Source organism: Coffea arabica, chromosome 5e (genome assembly GCF_036785885.1).
Source record: "Coffea arabica cultivar ET-39 chromosome 5e, Coffea Arabica ET-39 HiFi, whole genome shotgun sequence".
Taxonomy (NCBI): domain Eukaryota; kingdom Viridiplantae; phylum Streptophyta; class Magnoliopsida; order Gentianales; family Rubiaceae; genus Coffea; species Coffea arabica.
In genome coordinates this window covers 34,388,118-34,403,520 of record NC_092318.1, presented here as the reverse complement: position 1 = coordinate 34,403,520, position 15,403 = coordinate 34,388,118, and the positions used below count along the sequence as shown (strand labels likewise).

General features: G+C 30.9%; 1 protein-coding gene across 1 annotated transcript; it reads left to right on the top strand.

Annotated features, from left to right (window-relative positions):
- Positions 1-1,581: 1,581 nt before the first annotated feature.
- LOC113687230 (rho GDP-dissociation inhibitor 1-like) lies at positions 1,582-4,461 on the top strand. Its single transcript, XM_027204893.2, has 5 exons — positions 1,582-1,752; positions 2,071-2,137; positions 2,729-2,947; positions 3,170-3,294; positions 4,384-4,461. Exons 1-5 carry the CDS (start codon positions 1,624-1,626, stop codon positions 4,459-4,461), a joined length of 618 nt encoding a protein of 205 aa, XP_027060694.2. The 5' UTR covers positions 1,582-1,623.
- The last annotated feature ends 10,942 nt before the right edge of the window (positions 4,462-15,403 follow it).

Here is a 15,403-nt window from a genome sequence, read left to right as displayed (position 1 = left end):
TTAGTATGCAAGGCATAAAAACAACGAGAAGCAGTAGTTGCACCCACTTTGGATAAAGCGTCAGCCACTTGATTCCCCTCCCTATAGCAATGGGTGACCCTCGCCACAAACCTCATGCATCCCTTAATCTTCTCCATCTCCGCCCATATCTTCCAAGGACATGCAACTTTGTTTAGTAATATCTGAACCAGCATGTGAAGCCTAACAAACCCATGCTGTATGCGCTGCTGGACCCCAAATAGCAAAGACTTTGCTTCAGCCTGCATGCTTGACGTCTCCCCAAAGGGGACCGCAAAAGCCAACACCATGACCCCATCACCATCCCAAAGAATCCCACCACCAATACATCCTGGATTTTCCAAAGAACACCCATCTGTATTTAATTTAAACTCCCTCTTCACAGGCTTTTCCCAATTAATCAGTCGAACCGGATACCTACAGCTTCTAATATGAACTCAAAAGGAAATTATAAAATTAAACTTAAAGAAAGGTTGCAATTTTGATGAATTTATAAGAAATTTCTTTTTTTAATACATTTTTAGAGTAAAGTATATTACTTATAATTATTATAAATTTTATATACCAATAGGATATTATAGCAAAGTGTATTTTTTCTAGTAAGGAGACAAAGCAGGATTTTTTTTCTTAGTTCAAGAGGGCAAAATGTGATGAATGCTAAGAACTAAATTGGAAGACAAATACTGTTTTGAATCCGCTAAAATATTAACTTCTATTAGGTTAGGAGAAAAAGTGTATATTGTTTTTGTTGAAGGTTGCAAAATGTGATTACTCTTATTTCTAATAATAGTTTAATATATTATAAAAATTTTATTATTGACTTTTCTCAAAAATGTTTACTTTGCATCTATTAGAAAACCTTTATTTGCATTGCAAGATTATGTTCTCATTCTAGTTAAGTTTTCCAAACTCACTTAATGAAAAGATTACTAAATTGTTTGGAAATGCATTTGACCTTCAAAAAAAATTTTGAAAACAAAAACAAATTAAGAAATGATAAATATGAAACAAAACACCCAAAAATATTCAAACTACAAAGAAACTATAGTGCCCAATCTACGTAACCAATAAATCAATGATGAGATCTAAACTAATGCCTTCACTCACTCTCTCTCTTTCTCCCTCCCCCCGCTACAAGCTTCTCATTCTTACTCTTTCAATATATTTCGGATCACCACATGACATTTTCATTTCTTTTTACACTTTCCACAATTGTCCACGCTGCCTTCCCTTCTGTATTTAATTGTTCAACAACTACCTACCTTGAAAGAAGCTAACAAACATCAAATTTTTCATTTTTATATTCTCAATTTGGTGGATTGCTTATGGTCTGAAAAATTAGTTTATTTCTTGGATTTTAAATACACTTTAAAGTCTGTTGAATTAGTCTATATGTTGATATTTAGAAATCTCACCAATCATTAACTCTTCAAGTTCATTTTAACCAGGAGTTTCTTGTTGAGTTATAAATCATGTTGCAAGCAGTTGATATCTTTTACAGTTAGATGTTTTTAGTCTTTAACTATGGGTCTTGAAAAAGATAAACAAAATGATAGGGGAGAGGAAAGTGACATACAAGAGAGTGGAGATGAGAGAGATGGGAACATGAAAAGAAATACGAGTGAAACTTCTTTATACACAACTGAGGATGAAGACAGTGATGGTCAAGAACATAATAACAAGATTCAACTTGGACCACAGTGCACCCTTAAAGAACATATTGAGAAAGATAAGGTATGTTTTTCTCACAATTTATTTGATTATATATATATATATATAGACAATTACTTTGTTGTGATCTGCAACAGTAAGTCAAAACTATATCTTTTTGCCCAAATCAAATGTTATTGTCTTAATCCATTTCTTAGTTTGTTCTAGTAAAGGTATTTTTTTTAATAGTTGATGTAAAGATTTTTTATATATTTGTGATTATATAAATCTAAAGAATGGTATATTTTTGCATCATCTACCGATACAAATTATTCAATTATTTGTGCACAGAGATGTTATTCGATGACATTCTATGATATAAGTGATTTTTTATATTGTTAGGATGATGAGAGTTTGAGAAGATGGAAGGAACAATTGCTAGGGAGTGTGGATATAAACAGTGTTACAGGTACTAATTGTATACTTTTGAATTTTGATCAAGTACTTTACATAAAAAATTTAGTTTCATTTTCTTTTAATAAATTAGCCTTTTTTCTTAAATAATTATTTTGTTTAGTTGAGTTCAATTGGCATGCACTTTTTTTTATGTGTCTTGTATGAAATTTGAGAATTAAATCTAAACAAGAATTGATATAAACTTTGAATATTTATTTCATTTCTTTTAGTTTAAAGAGGATCAATTAAGATGGTTGTCTAATATGGTCATCATAATATGATTAACATAGTAATTTGGAGGTAAAAAGCATTGGAAAGTACTATATTTACGCATGATGTGCAAGAGCAATATTCTTCCTTCTACTAGCCTATCAAAATTTTCAAATCCCTATTTGCTCTTATACTTTTTTTGCAAAATCAAACTACAATAATATAGATAATATTCAAGTATCAATATTGATTTATTTAAATTTTACTAATTGTACCTAATTGGTTTCAATTTTTTATTACTCTTTCATGTTCTATCAAATGTTTTTGTCAATTTTCGAGCAATAGTTTTCTCTTTCAATGAGACCTTTTTACAGCAAGTTTTTTATTGCTACAGAGACACTGGATCCTGAAGTTAAAATACTTAGTCTATCAATTGTTACTACTGATAGACCAGCCATTATTCTTCCCATTCCTGAAGATGGAAATCCTAAAGGATTGTGGTTCACCTTAAAAGAAGGAAGTCACTACAGCTTGAAATTCTCTTTCACTGTGAGCAATAACATTCTTTCGGGATTTAGATATACGAACACTGTTTGGAAAACTGGTATCAAAGGTAAGTTGATTTTACAATTTTATATCCAATATCCATAGTTAGAAATATACAATTTTAGAATGATTGGACCTAAACTACAAAAATTGAAGTATGTCTAAAAGAGATTATGATATTATTGCATATTATCGAGCTAAAGTCTTTTAATGAAAATAAATTTTTGCATTGATTATATATTATGAATTAATATTTGAATAGTCTACCTAACAATTGCCATTATATCAGTGGATAGTCGAAAAGCTATGCTTGGAACGTTTAGTCCACAACAAGAACCTTATACATATGAAACGCCGGAAGAGAGTACGCCATCTGGTTTTTTGGCTAGAGGCTTATATTCTGCAAGGTCAAAGGTTAGCTTCAAACACTTTGTTTTTCTCATTAATCCATGATTTTTTATGTAAAATAATTCTACAACTTGTAAAAGATGTTAGAATAAGGTTGTTCATCATACAACATTTTTCTATAAAATTAGATATACTATCACGGGTTAATTGCATTTAAAATTTTTGAAACTATTTGTCTTGAATAGCATTCTCTAAACAATTATTAAAATTTCAAATGTTAATACAAATAAAAGTTAACTAGAATTGAAGTGGTTGACGGTGTTCTAAATATTGTCAGTCTTACATATAAATTTGTACTTTATTGTATAAAAATTTTCTGCATAATTTTTTAACTGTAAAACAGTATGTTAGACTGCACTAGATAGATACAAAACAAAATGTTAATCTTTGAAGTAGTTAGTATATTTATGTACTAATGTCCAAATTTACCATGTAGGTAAATATAGTACAGCTCTTTACACAATAAAAAACTAAAAAATATTTAATCAAAAATTAAACAAATAGTCATTTCTGAATAAGTTTATAATCTTGCATATATTAGAAGGCATCTTAAATTTGGTTTTGAATGAAAGCACAATATCTATTTAAATTTCTTTCCACTTTTTCAAAATATAATTATGCAATTGACAGATATTAAAAAAAACTATATAGTAGTAATAAAATTCCTATTTTGACATTGCTCATTGAATTTAATCTACTAACTTACAACACTGTTTCTTTAGGAAAAAAAATAAGAAAAGTTGAATAATATAATTTAATGGGGGTTGTAAGTCTAATGTGAGGATCTACACATTGGTTTATCAAAGTTAGAACTCCAAGTATCTTCCCTTGTAAAATATCATGATTAAGTTGCATTCTTTAACATATTTACCTTATTTATTTTGGTTCTATAATTTGTAATTTATACACTTTAAGATTGAGAAAGGAAAATAAATTAAAATAACCTAGTACCTTGAATAATGCAAAATGAGTATAGGTTGCTTTTGCATTAAGTATTTCACCAACAATATCTTTGAATAATTATATCTTACTCAAATATTGTCAATCATCTCTTACACTTTTATATGCTGATATTGTACTTTTTGTTTGTCTCAGTTTGTTGATGATGATAACAGGTGTTACTTGGAAATAAATTATACTTTCGATATTCGAAAAGACTGGGCAAATGCCTAGATTTCGAATTCAACCAACTTCAGTTCATCCAATTTATTTATATATTGGTACTTTCTTTTTGCTGATGTTTCTATTTCAATGGATCTAAGTTCTGCTTATGTAAGAGTTTTACTTAGCATCAATCTTGACTTCACATGATGACTCATGAAATTGATCTCTAATATGACCATAGAGCATCTACTCTTATTTAATCAGTTATTAATTGGTCAACTCTTGTAAACGTCTGATTTTAACTACAATTGAAATATCAAACTCTTTCATGTGGCAAATCTTGATTTGTGGTATAAATTAGTGTTCTTGGGAAGAATTTTGCCATTCTTCTCAAGAAAATAGTAGATAGCACGAAATTGCTAAGGTAGTAAATATGAGTGATAGTACAAACTTCTATATTGGGAATTTAGTATATGTAAAATTTTTACACTGTCTAGATTGCAAAGGATTTCATCATTTTTCCTTATACATTTTTTCTAAAAACAATCTCCCTTACAGGGGAAGGGCACTATCCTAATTTTATTAATAAAATCAAAAGATGGGAGGAGATATAAACCTAACCTCCAAAATTACAAAGAAAATTTAAAAAAAGTAAAGAAAGAGTAATGCTCTCTTACAAAATAAAATGAAATCTAGCGTTTAAGAAAAAAAGGAACACCTAAGTGATCCATCTTTGCACCACCTCGAACAAAACGTGGCAAAGAAGCAAATGAATCATAAGCCATATCCGTCCTTGAAATCACAACAATATATGATAACCTATCTACAAGTGTTTAGTTTTCTAATAACAGTGAGTAATAGAAGTATAATATTACTTTAACAATTGTTCCATGCGGTGCTGCATTAATCAAGGAAAACCAATTTTGGGTCTAAGCATTTGGATCAGCAATCCAGTATCAAATTCTACATATCAGTATAACTCTTCAAAAGATAATATTTGACTCCTAACAATGAAGTTTTAATTCAAACTCGTAGTCACACCAAAATAATAGAAAAAACCAAATATAAAATGACCATAAACATCCCTAAGCATGTGTAAGTTCCGAAATTACCCATACAACATCCATCAGAATTAAATTTGACCACCAAATGAGCTAAGAGAGAACCATAGCATGTGTAAGTTCCGAACCTATTTTGATGACCCAAAAATCAACTCAAAAAAATACGGCTAAAAGGTAGGATCAGAAGACACCGCTTCAAATTAAGAAAAACATAGACTCAAACTCTTCAAATATATGCCGACAGATAACATTAGGATCTGATCTTGGAAATTGATAAGCTCTGTACTTTCCATAAATAACAGTAAATAATCATAAGAAGAATTTCATAAATAAAGCCAATTTGAGCATTTGTAGTTGTAGGACAGTCACCAAAAATAATGATGAATGTAATTCATCAAAAATAAAGCCAATAAAGCCAATTTGAGCATTAGTTAAATAATGATGAATGTAATTCATTTGTCAAAGATACAAGCTTGAACACCAAAAAATTTTCAAACATTATTAATCAATTCATCATTACAAAATACATGATTCACATACTCTAACTGAGAGTTAACACAACAAAAACAACGAGAAGGGTTATGAACTCCCAACTTAGTTAGAGCATCCGCCAAAGGTAAATGATTTGACAAAAGTCATAATATAACAAGGAAAATCTTAATTGGTATCTTATTATGCCATAATTTAGTAAAGAGGCAACATGGATTAAGACAATGATGAACCACATGAAAGGCTGACTCGAAGAGAATTTTTCAATACTCAACAAGGAGCAATCTATCTTATCCGAACACATTAAAGAGGGAGGAGCAACCTACAAGATTTTATTAATTAGATATTTTTTAATCCATTGCCGCCACATTTGAAAATGCCAATTTTCGTTTCTAACAAAATGTCGAACATGAAGATCAGTCACCAAATCAACTCGTTGAAGTAATGCCCCAAACTCTAACTAGTTATCATACAAAAAAAAGGAGTTGATTTATCATACAAAAGTCAATGAATATGATTGTCAACCATAGAACTATGAGAAATCATCCTCTTCCAAGAAAGAGAACTAGTTGGTGACACTAAAGCTTGACAAGGAAGAAACCTTTTACAATACTTGATATGCACATTCATAAAGAGTCCCTCTTGCAAAATAGCCACCATTATTTTATAGAAAAAAACTCTTGGAACATCCTCAAAAACCCTTATCCTTATGGATACCCTAAGAAATTAGGAGAAATTCTCTCTAGCATATATATTCCTTTGAAAATATTAAAACCTACCAAAACATGTATCAAAATAGATGACAATATATGTTTAATAAGAATCAAATTTTCTCATGAAGATAAAATCCATTTCTTTCAAGAAAGAACTGTCTTAATAACTAAATGATAGATATTCACAAAAAATGCCACTTTTGTGAAGACCCCACCTCCCCCTAGGGTGCACCTAAGGGTTTGGTGGACCGCCTGTCCAACTCTCGGCAGGAGTCACTACATTCACTTCAATCAATTCTTAAAATAACCGTTCATCCCTCCAAAATAACATTTAAGTTTTACAATTCAACCAATCATTCAAGCTTAATTACAAATCAAAAGTGAAATGTAAGATACAACATCAAATATCCAAAATACATTCTATCTACCAAAGTACAAGTACAAGAGGGTTATACACCCTAGTTCACGCTTATTTGTTTCGGACCTCCACTCTTGTAAGAAAAACAAATTGAAAGAATGAGCTAACAGCCCAGTGAGGTTCCCAAAAAAGCAGCCAAGTAGGTAACGCATGGAAATGTTACATTTAACACTTCACACACTTTGCATAGTAATAAGCAGTCATTCAAGAACCAAACATTCAATCATTGAAAGGATATGTGCTTCTTTGGAGCCATTTATTCAGTCATTCAGTCGCCATCAATTTCTTCTTATACCTCCAACATTTGAAAATATTTGAAAGTAAAAACTCCTTCAATGATCATTTCATTCAGTGCCAGTACTCCACCCGACTTCGTGGTTATACTCGAGTATACCAAACACTGTCTTAGGGTCATCAGCCTCCGAACTGAGTCCGCTTCTAACTCGAGTCAACTGGCAATGAAGGGCAAGAGCTCAATTCAACCAATGGGGTACAGTACAGTACTGCATGGCTTACATTCATGCACAAGTAATGTTCAATTAGTTGATCATTGAAAACTCACTTTCACTTAGGTCAAGTGCGATAAAGTACACACTCACCTATTGAAAATTCATTTATCAAGCATTGGAAAGCATTGAACACTCAAACAATCGTTCACAAATATTCAACATATTTACTTATTGCACAAACATGCAAGGAACACTCCCCACTTGATCACAATTGTTTCACTTCAACCTTGGTTCGTCCTCTTGGACACTTTCAAGTCCTGTGATCATGTAATCCATCAAGAGTCTAGTCACTTAAAGTCAAGATGATGAGAAAGTATGAAATTCGAAGCTTCACTTAGCAACCACAGAAGCTACAGGTTTAACCCTAATATTAGAAGACCAAAAAGGCCACAGTTCCTTGTTTAAATCAAGTTCTTATCGAGTTCAAATCAAATGAAATATTCATGCATGCTAAGGTTAACACACTAAGTATTTCAAATCAAAATATGCAGGATTTAACCAAAGAAAGTTAGGTTTAAAATCCAGAAAAGTTTTCTACAATTTTTCAAGTCCCACTCAATCCATTTGATAAAATTCCCAAATTTGGTGACATTTTTTGAAAAGGTATAACTTGAGTTTCATAGGTCAAAAAATCACAAAACTTACACCGTTAGAAAAAGACTCGCAACACTAACATGCTTTAGAAGACATCTTCATGAAATTCAACTCATAGATTAGTCAAATTTTAGTTTAAAACTCACTACTATTACAAGTGCAGAAACAGAACTGTCATGATTTTCAAGAAAGTTTGCTGACTCGCTGGTATTTATAGAAATTGTCCCAAACCTTAGTTTCAAACACAACAAACGGAACTTAATTTCAATTTTTCTATACGAAGTTATAGCAAATTTTTCAAAACTGCGCAGAGCCTCCTGCGAAAATTTCTAGCAAGCAAATAATTTGGATTTCATAGTTTGAATATTTTCTATTTTTAGGCAATTTTTAATATGTGAAGTTAGGTATATTTATTTGAGCTTATTGATGCTATTGGTGATTATTAGTGATAAATAAATCTTGTGGTTTGCATTTATTGTATTTATTTGGTGAATTTTTGCTAGTTTTATGCTTAATTTGGCTTGGTGACAAAGTTACATATTAAATGGCCAAGGTAGCATTTTAATTAGCTTGTGGGAGTATGATATTCGTGTGAGCAATTTAGATTACCTAATGAATGAAAAGGTGCTTGGTTGAATGATTTCTTGAATTCTTAGGTAATTCTAAAAGAAGAGGTGAATTGAAGATGGCCTTAATTGACGAAATTCATAAATGCACTTATAATCCTTGTGGTTCAATGGTTTTTAGTATTTCATGAGTTCTCAAGAAAGTCATTTATATTTTGGCTTAGTGTGTTTGCCTTCATGATGAGATTACTTTTGTACTTGAGGGGACTTGATCATTGATGACAAAATGTATAAATGGAACTTACTTTATTCATGATGGTGGATACTAATGCATATACTTGATTAGCGAAGATTAGCTCATTTCATGTTTTTTATCCCTTGAACATTGTATGGTTCCACATGCTTGATCCTTTTCCCCTTTTCCCTTGATTTGCATGTTCCGTTATCGATTGCAATTATTCATAAACTTGCTCTTTGTGTGTATTATTTTGATTTTGCTCTTTTTAAGCAGTGTATTAATTCAACTCTCTTTTGGTTGTAGTCTCAAACGAAGTTGGAAATTCATCACTTGACCATGGATTTGGATAGCGCAAGTTCATTAGGGGAGTATTACTTTCTCTTACTTTCATTATTTTTCCTTTCTGACATTGAGGACAATGTGAAGTTTAAGTGTGGGGGAGAGAAATATTTGAACTTGCATTCTAGTGCCATGTGATGATATGTTATGGATTTAATTGCATTAGAAATGTTGGAATTGTGCTTGGAAATATTGCCATGTGGATGATTTTTGACATGCGCGGGGTATACATATAACATTAAACTCATCCTAATCAAGTTTTACATTTATAAACTCCTAAATACCCCACACGCGATTTATCGCAAGTATACTAATCGTGAGCGAGTATAGGGTATTAAGGGTCGATCCCATAAGGAAGATTGCAATTACCGGCACTACTAAAGTTTCTCTATTATTTAGACTATCAATGAATTATAACAAGTAAAACTTACTGAACTTATGCAAGAAAATAACAAATGAAAGCTCCGTAGGTTGTGGTATCCCTAACTACTCATGCAAGTGCTATATTTGGATCATTGAATACTACTATCTAGGCTAGTTATGGTGTAATTTCCTTAAACATGTGAAACCTACTTTCGTAGTGAATCAGCTATACTCATAACTAATCCATACCTATTCTCATGGTTATGAAATAAGCTACAAGTTCATTTTTTCAGTGAAATTACATGAAATGAATCACTAAAAACCACATAGGTGCACCTCTACTTTCGTGAGTGTACTCCCTATGTTTAGCACTTCTTGAACTAGTGTTAAATCTCAATTTTCATTGCAGAAACAACACCTTAGATAATTACAATCAATGGTACCAGATTAATCATGATTTAAAGAGCCAAAGTGCTAAATAACTTGCTCAAATAATAGCAATCAAATAACTAAATAATAAACACTAACAATTATAGAAAGTTCAACCAAACCCAAGGCATAAACTTTAGAGACATTGAACACAAAATCCAGATCTTGCATATCAACTAAACTTAGAATCCAATACAAAAGATAAAGAGTTGGAAAAGAGATAACCCTTGTCACATGAGCTTCAACTCCTCCTTCTTCATCTCCATTTTCATCCTAATCTACCTAATATACTACTACTTAGAAAGTGCAAGAGCTACATCTCTGCACTCCAAGTTTTTCCCGTATGTCTCTCTATTCCTCTTCAATCTTGCAAGTTTTGGCTATAGAAGTCAAGAAAATGAGGCCTACACCATCCTTTTACAGCTGCAAAGTAGTTCTCACATGTCTGGCATTGCATATGACTTGTTGGAGGTGAAAATAAGTTTTCCGCGTAAAGAGCAGCCTTCTCTGACCACAATCCGGCCAAGTTTCGCCGGATTGCTACAGTGACATTTTGGTGCACTTTTGTTCAATTTCCAGCTCTGCTCCGATTTTGCGTCAATTTCAACTGAACTTTTCTTGATGATAAAAGCTGATTTAGCTCTTGACCAAAACATAAAACTTATAGCCCTTTGAGTTAGCTTTCCAATACATGAATAATCACCTCATTTGGATCTGTGTAGGCTGAGAATGACCGAAATACCCTTGACTGCTCACTGCCCTGTTTCAGCTTCGATCAATAGAAATTAGCTACTGTAATTCAGCTTTTTGACCTGGAAAACCTTCAAACTGGATTCAGATATTTTCACCAAAGTTGTAGATCTATCTCTTATCTTCAAATTGGTTTAAGAATCATCTCAATCTGATCATTGTAGCTCAAGTTATAGCCAAATTACGAAAATGTGTCAAAACTGTCAAAATGCACAAAATCCAAGTAAAAAGTGATAAAAACCTCATTTAATTACTTAAAAGTATTTTTCACCAATTATAGCCAAAATGATTCATTTTCTTCCAATAATATAACCAAAGTGACTAAAAATAATATAAAGTATCATTCAATTATTATGTAAATTAGTCACTTATCAAACTCCCCCACACTTAAATCATTGCTTGTCCTCAAGCAATCCATACATAATCAACTACAATGATTCAAATCTGTTTTCCTAGCAGAGCTTTGTTAAAGCTTTGTTAAACCAAATCTCCTTGTGAGCAAAGTTTTGAAAGCCAAGTACTTTCTTAAGGAATCAATTTTTTCATGCAAAGTGCAAGGTAGTGCTTCGTGGTTCTGGAAAGGACTGATGAGTGTAAGAGGAGTAATGGAAGAAGGTTTACTGAGGAGAATTGGTATTGGCGGCAGCACTAAAATATGGGAACATAAGTGAATACCACAAGCTCCAAATGGTAAGCCATCTACACCAAGGCCCCAAAACTGTGAATTTGACACAGTTCAGCAGCTGATCAATAACAAAAGATGGAACTCAAACATGGTATTCAGAACTTTCAACAAGTCTGATGCTGAGAAGATTCTTAGTATACCAGTCAGTTTAGCTAGTAGAGAAGATTCAAACTATTGGAAGTACAGTGAAGGAGGAGAATACACGGTAAGATCTGGCTACAAGAGGTTAATGGCAGAGAGCTCGGGTAGTAACAATAAAAAGGAGAATGCTGGAACAAGCTTTGAGGTAGGTAGTAGTCAAAGTAATCAGTTATGGAATACTCTGTGGAAGCTCAACATCAAACACAAAATTAAAGTGTTTATCTGGAAGTGTATTAATGGAGCTCTCCCAGTTAGAGAGGCTATATTCAAGAGAACTACTGTAGGGGACCCAGTGTGTAAAGGTTGCGGAGAAGAACCTGAAACAGTCGAACACACTTTACTGCAATGTCCTCTAGCACTAGCAATCTGGAAAGTAGCTCTACTAACATGGGAGGGTACTAAAGACTAGGAGGGAAACTTCCAAAGATGGTGGAGCAGGATCACAGAGGCAAGGAAAAGGCAAGATGGGAGAAGCCACTTGGGGCTAACTGCAAATATACTTTGGCAGATTTGGAAGGACAGAAAGTTTCTGGAACGCTGGGACATGGTTCAACATTTGTATGTGTACAATCTAAATAATGCTTAAGCCTATACACACCACCTGCTCGAGTAATCCCACAGTATTTACACTGAACTTGTTTTTTATTAGCATCAATTTCAATTCCATGATCCCACCCGGGATCCAATCGAGCACCCGGTGCATTTTTTTTACTTTGTTTCTTTGAAGCTGATGAAGACATTTAAGCACTGCCAAATATATTAGAATATTCATAAGAAACCAAGAAATTCAGACCAGACCAGCACTTGATAAAAGAAAATAAAGCTAGCATTCAGAAAATAAGCCAGACCAGACCAGCACAAGAAATTCAGTCTTATTACCAATGATTTTTGCAAGGCCAAGTGCAAATCCAATGAAAACATAGGTAAAGGACATAACAACAGCAACAATAGAAGTTCAGAAATTAATGCTAGAATAGTAAAAATCCATTTGTGTGAATTTTTCTGGAAAATAAAACTTTGCTATGCGTCTTACCAGAAAAGGGAATTCTTTTGTGTCCTTAGTGATCCTTCATACCCTGTGCTTAAAAATCACTATTTCATAAAATTATGGTACTCAATGAGTTAATCAAAACAACAAGATACCAAATATTCTTAATTCATATGCTTTTAATTCTCTAGGTTACTGATCACTTAGGAGTCATTGTAACAACTAACTAATCCAAATTTCGTGCTAGAATTGTGAAAGAGCAGAATCCCACCAGGAAATCCAAAAAAACTAAAACATATATTCTCAAGAATTTCTGCTAGAATAAAGCAAACAGAACCATCAAGTGGACCTGCAATGGGCCATACTGCAACTCAAAAAAAAGATATAAAATGAAAAATTAAATAAAAAGGAAAATTCGCGGAGTTCTTCAGCCAAGAATGTCATAACTGACTAATAGGAGTTTTCCATTTACATTTTTTCAGGCTCTTCAAACATCTACCTGTTGCAAATTGTTATAAAACCAACGCCACCAAAATAGAATTAAACTCATAAAAAACAAATATTTCTTGAATGCATCAAAAAAAAAGGGGAAAAGGATGGACTTACATTTTGATTTTTCTCTTGATCAGCAGGAAAATTTTGCCAGCTAAAACAAAAATCCGGCGGCAACAGAGGATTTCGTAGCTTGATATTCTTACCGAAGCAATGACTGCTGGAGCTTGAAGCTGTCGGCTGTAGCTTCTGGGTTCTTGGTAGAAGCCGCAGCGATTTGTCTTGTTAGTAGTTAGTACTTGGTCTTGGTAAGAGCTGTAGCCGAAGTTTGAGGTGGTTTGATGGTTTAAATTAGGGATTTGATTTGGGCAGCGGAGAGGAGAAGAGAAATGACAAAGGTCTGCTTGAGGAGAAGAGGAAGAAGACCCAAAACTTTTAGACGGAACGTTTGACTTTGAGGCAAAATTTGTTAAAACATTGCAACTAAGGCCTGCAATTTCTTGATAAACTACAAGCCTACCCCAAATGTTGATTTTTACTTGCAAAATGAACCTTGTATTTCACAAATTGGCTGCGTTTGGATTGAGTGTTTTTGCACCTGTTTTTGAAAAACTGTTTTTCACATTCCAAATGCTACAGTAATGTGTATTTCAAAAACAACTTCAAAAATACCATATCCAAACAATATATCAAAAACAACTCCAAATATATTTCAATTATGTATATTTAATTTGTATATTTTAATAAGTATATTTCAATTTGTATATTTTAATTATGTATTTTAATATGTATATTTCAATTATGTATTTTAATATGTATATTTCAATTATATATATTATATATATATTATATTAATATAAATATATTTATTTCAATTATGTATAATATTATATATATTATATCAATTGAAATAAATATTATATATTTATATAAATACATTTATTTATATATAAATTTATAAATATATTTATTCAATTTTTTTTTATAATATATATTAATATATATTAATATGTATTTTTCAATTATGTATATTATACATAAATTATATTAATAATAATGTATATTATATATATTATACATTTCTAATATTATATATTTATACATACATATTATAAATATTTTATTTTATTTATAATATATTTTTATATATTTATAATATATTTACATAAATATTATATGTTATATAAATTATATATAATATAATATATAATATATTATACATTTATATAAATGTACATTTATACATAATATATAAATATTTATGTATATTTATAATATACATTTATATTATGTATAATATATAATATAATACATTTATATATTTATATTAATATACATAATATTAATTTTACATTTATACATAATATTAATACATGTATATATTTATATTAATTGTATTAATACATTTCTACATAATATTAATATATATTTATAATTTATTAATTTATACATTTTTAATAATATACACTTATACATTTAAATATACATTTATATTATGTATTATATACAATATAATACATTTATACGTTTATATTAATGTACATAATATTAATTTTACATTTATACATAATATCAATACATATATACATTTATATTAATTATATAAATACATTTCTACATAATATTAATATATATTTATAATATATTAATTTATACATTTATAATAATATACACTTATACATTTATAAATATATTTATATTATGTATTATATATAATATAATACATTTATATATTTTTATATTTTTATATGAATATATAAATATATTTATTTATAAATATCTATAAATGTATTATAAATGCATAAATGTATATTTATATAAAAATATAAAAATTATAATATTCTAAAAATACTCAAAAATATGTTTCAAAAATACCTCTAAAAATAATCCAAAAAAATCTACAGTAAAAGTTTTTCATATAGTTTTTGAAAAACAACCCAAAAAACAACTAATCCAAACGGACTTGTTTTTCAGATTCAAAATGCTACAGTAGTGTTTTTGAAAAACAAACCAAAAAACAACTAATCCAAACGGAGCCGCGGCATTTTTTTGTAGGATCGAAGTAGGATCGTAGGATCGTAGGATCCTACGTGATCCTACATCGATCCTATGTAGATTCTAAGAATTTGCGATCCTGAGTGCGATCCGGATCAATTTTGCCTTTCCAGATCGTAGGATCGTCCGGATCGCGATTTTAACAACCATGACAGAAACAAGAGGGAGTTTGAGCACCAGG